General features: G+C 34.8%; 1 protein-coding gene across 1 annotated transcript; it reads right to left on the reverse strand.

The window, feature by feature from the left end:
* Window positions 1–679: 679 nt before the first annotated feature.
* LRRC30 (leucine rich repeat containing 30) lies at window positions 680–1,795 on the reverse strand. The gene has a single exon (XM_082259664.1). It carries the CDS (start codon window positions 1,599–1,601, stop codon window positions 720–722), a length of 882 nt encoding a protein of 293 aa, XP_082115790.1. The 5' UTR covers window positions 1,602–1,795; the 3' UTR covers window positions 680–719.
* Between the last annotated feature and the right edge of the window lie 530 nt (window positions 1,796–2,325).

Here is a 2,325-nt window from a genome sequence, read left to right on the forward strand (position 1 = left end):
ATATGTTTTATTTATTGAGGAACTTGATTTATTGTATTTAATGTCACTACGTATATATATTTTTAGTCTCACCATATATATATTTTTAGTCTCACCATATTATATTTTCATGGAAATTAATATTTATATGTAATTTATTAGATGGTTTATTAATTCAAAGCAAGCGCTATAGGTAATCACCTATTCACTGATTACTTTATTCACTACTTGGCACATGCACTTTACTATAGCAGCTGCGAGTCACCATATTAATTTATTTATTTACCTAGGCCCTATATATCCATAGGTCTTCTCACGTGGCGCGTGCAATATACATTGTATATTTTACTTACGCTACAAGTTCGATAGCTGCTATTAGACTAATATATCTTCACTATTTAAAAATCCACCTTTCTATTTAAAAGCATACATTTCCTCTCTAAATTAAAAGATACTGTACATTCCTGCAATATAATAACAAACTGGGATTTCAAAGGCTTTCTTTTAAATATATAATTAATTATTTATGTATAAATATAGCAGATTCTGTAATCTGAATGTTATGCTAAATATATTTGATAACATTATTTTTGAAAACTATACAATACTAAAATGCGTCTGTCATCTGGTACTTTCACTCAACAATTCTAAATGGAAACTTTGAATAATAATTGGTAGATTTCTATATTTGAATGCCAGTTACAAGAGTTACAGTTGTTTATATCCTGTAAAATTAATATTCAGTTTAATGTTTTTAAGTCCTTAAGGTAACTGAATAGCATATCTATTCCACCTTCTACAACTTCTGATAACGGCTTCACTAAAGGATTGTTTTGAATATGAAGACCCTTGTCAACTGGGTTCCATGCAATTCGGCTTAGTCTTCTTAATAAAAACAGGTCATTCGGAAGTGTTTGTATGTTGTTATAATCCAAATTTAGGAGTTCCAAAGAGGTCAATAAACAAATAGATCGAGGCAACACACTGATCTTGTTATTGTCAATCATTAGAATCTTCAAGCTATCTAGACATTTAATACTCTCTGCAATGTTTTCAATTTTGTTTGCTCCCAGGTGCAGAGAATCCAGAGTCTTAATGTGGAAGACACACGAAGGAATGTTCACTATCCAGTTATTGCTCAGATTTAGTTTCCTTAGCTTGAATAGATTGCTGTATGTTGCAGGAAGTTCTGATATGAAATTGTGTGATAGGCTGAGGACCTCCAACTTTCTACATAAACCCAGTTCCTCTGGCATCTCACACAGATAATTCATGTTGACAAAAAGAGCTTTGAGGTTTCTCAAGAGACCGATTTCCTGGGGAAGGTGAACAATTTTGTTACTACATAAATTGAGTACTGCTATTTGTTCCAGTTTGGCCACTGCGGGAGGAAGTTTAGGTAACCTGTTGTGAGACAGATTGAGTTTTTCAATTTTAGTCATGTGCCAAATGGAGCTGGGGACCTCAGCAGCATCCTGTAAAACAAAGTTAAAGTTTACAGGCTCTTTTTTTGCTTTCTGATCAGAATCGGATAATGGACTAGGCAGCACCTGCTCTTCTTGCAATTTATGGCCACCAGTTTTCTTGTTCTTGGACATCTGGCTTGAGAATGAAGTTCCCATGGTTGACCACAAATACGATCTGTGGAGGGTTATATGTTTGTTAGGCCCAGTTTTCTTTGAAGTCCGCAGTAATGATGAATTATTGAAACAGAAAAGTGGTTGACTGAAGAGGAAGAGGATTTTCTTGCATAAAGGATGGACAAAATTATGGATCTTGAGAAGAACTTTTGTCTTCTATTCATTTTGTTCCCCGGGCTGAGTGAGCAGAACTCTTTTTCTGAAAGTGCCAACACACTTGTTCATGGAACTGCTGAACACACAAGTACAACGACACGCCAAGCCAGCTGCCACTGTCACTTCCTGTAGCTCTATAGGAATGTCTCATCGCGTCTTCATTTATCTCTAATCACCAGTAAGCCCAGTGAAACGTAATCTGATCAGGTTTCTTGACCTACTTTACACTAGTAGTTACAGGTAGATATAAATAAGTTAAAAATATTTACTGTGTATAGAGACTGTGATGGATGCACAGCAAGTGTTGTTTGGATAGAATAAAGTAGAAAGTGATAGTCCAGGCTACGAAACAGGACCAACAGTTATACCATTAATTCATATAATAATTGTTAATGACTAAATAAATAAGGTTTTTAGGAGCAGCTTTATATTTATGCCTATGTATCTCAATGTAAAGCCACATCAAAGGTCAGACATGCCAATTGACATACCAGTGGCTAAACCAACAATGGTTTCAGGATAATCCCTATATTTACGTAGATATCAAAAC

Source organism: Pelophylax lessonae (genome assembly GCF_965119305.1).
Source record: "Pelophylax lessonae genome assembly, chromosome: 5".
NCBI lineage: Eukaryota > Metazoa > Chordata > Amphibia > Anura > Ranidae > Pelophylax > Pelophylax lessonae.

Coding starts and splice junctions, on each gene's coding strand:
- LRRC30 (XM_082259664.1), bottom strand. CDS start 1,601: ATGGGAACTTCATTCTCAAGCCAGATGTCCAAGAACAAGAAAACTGGT.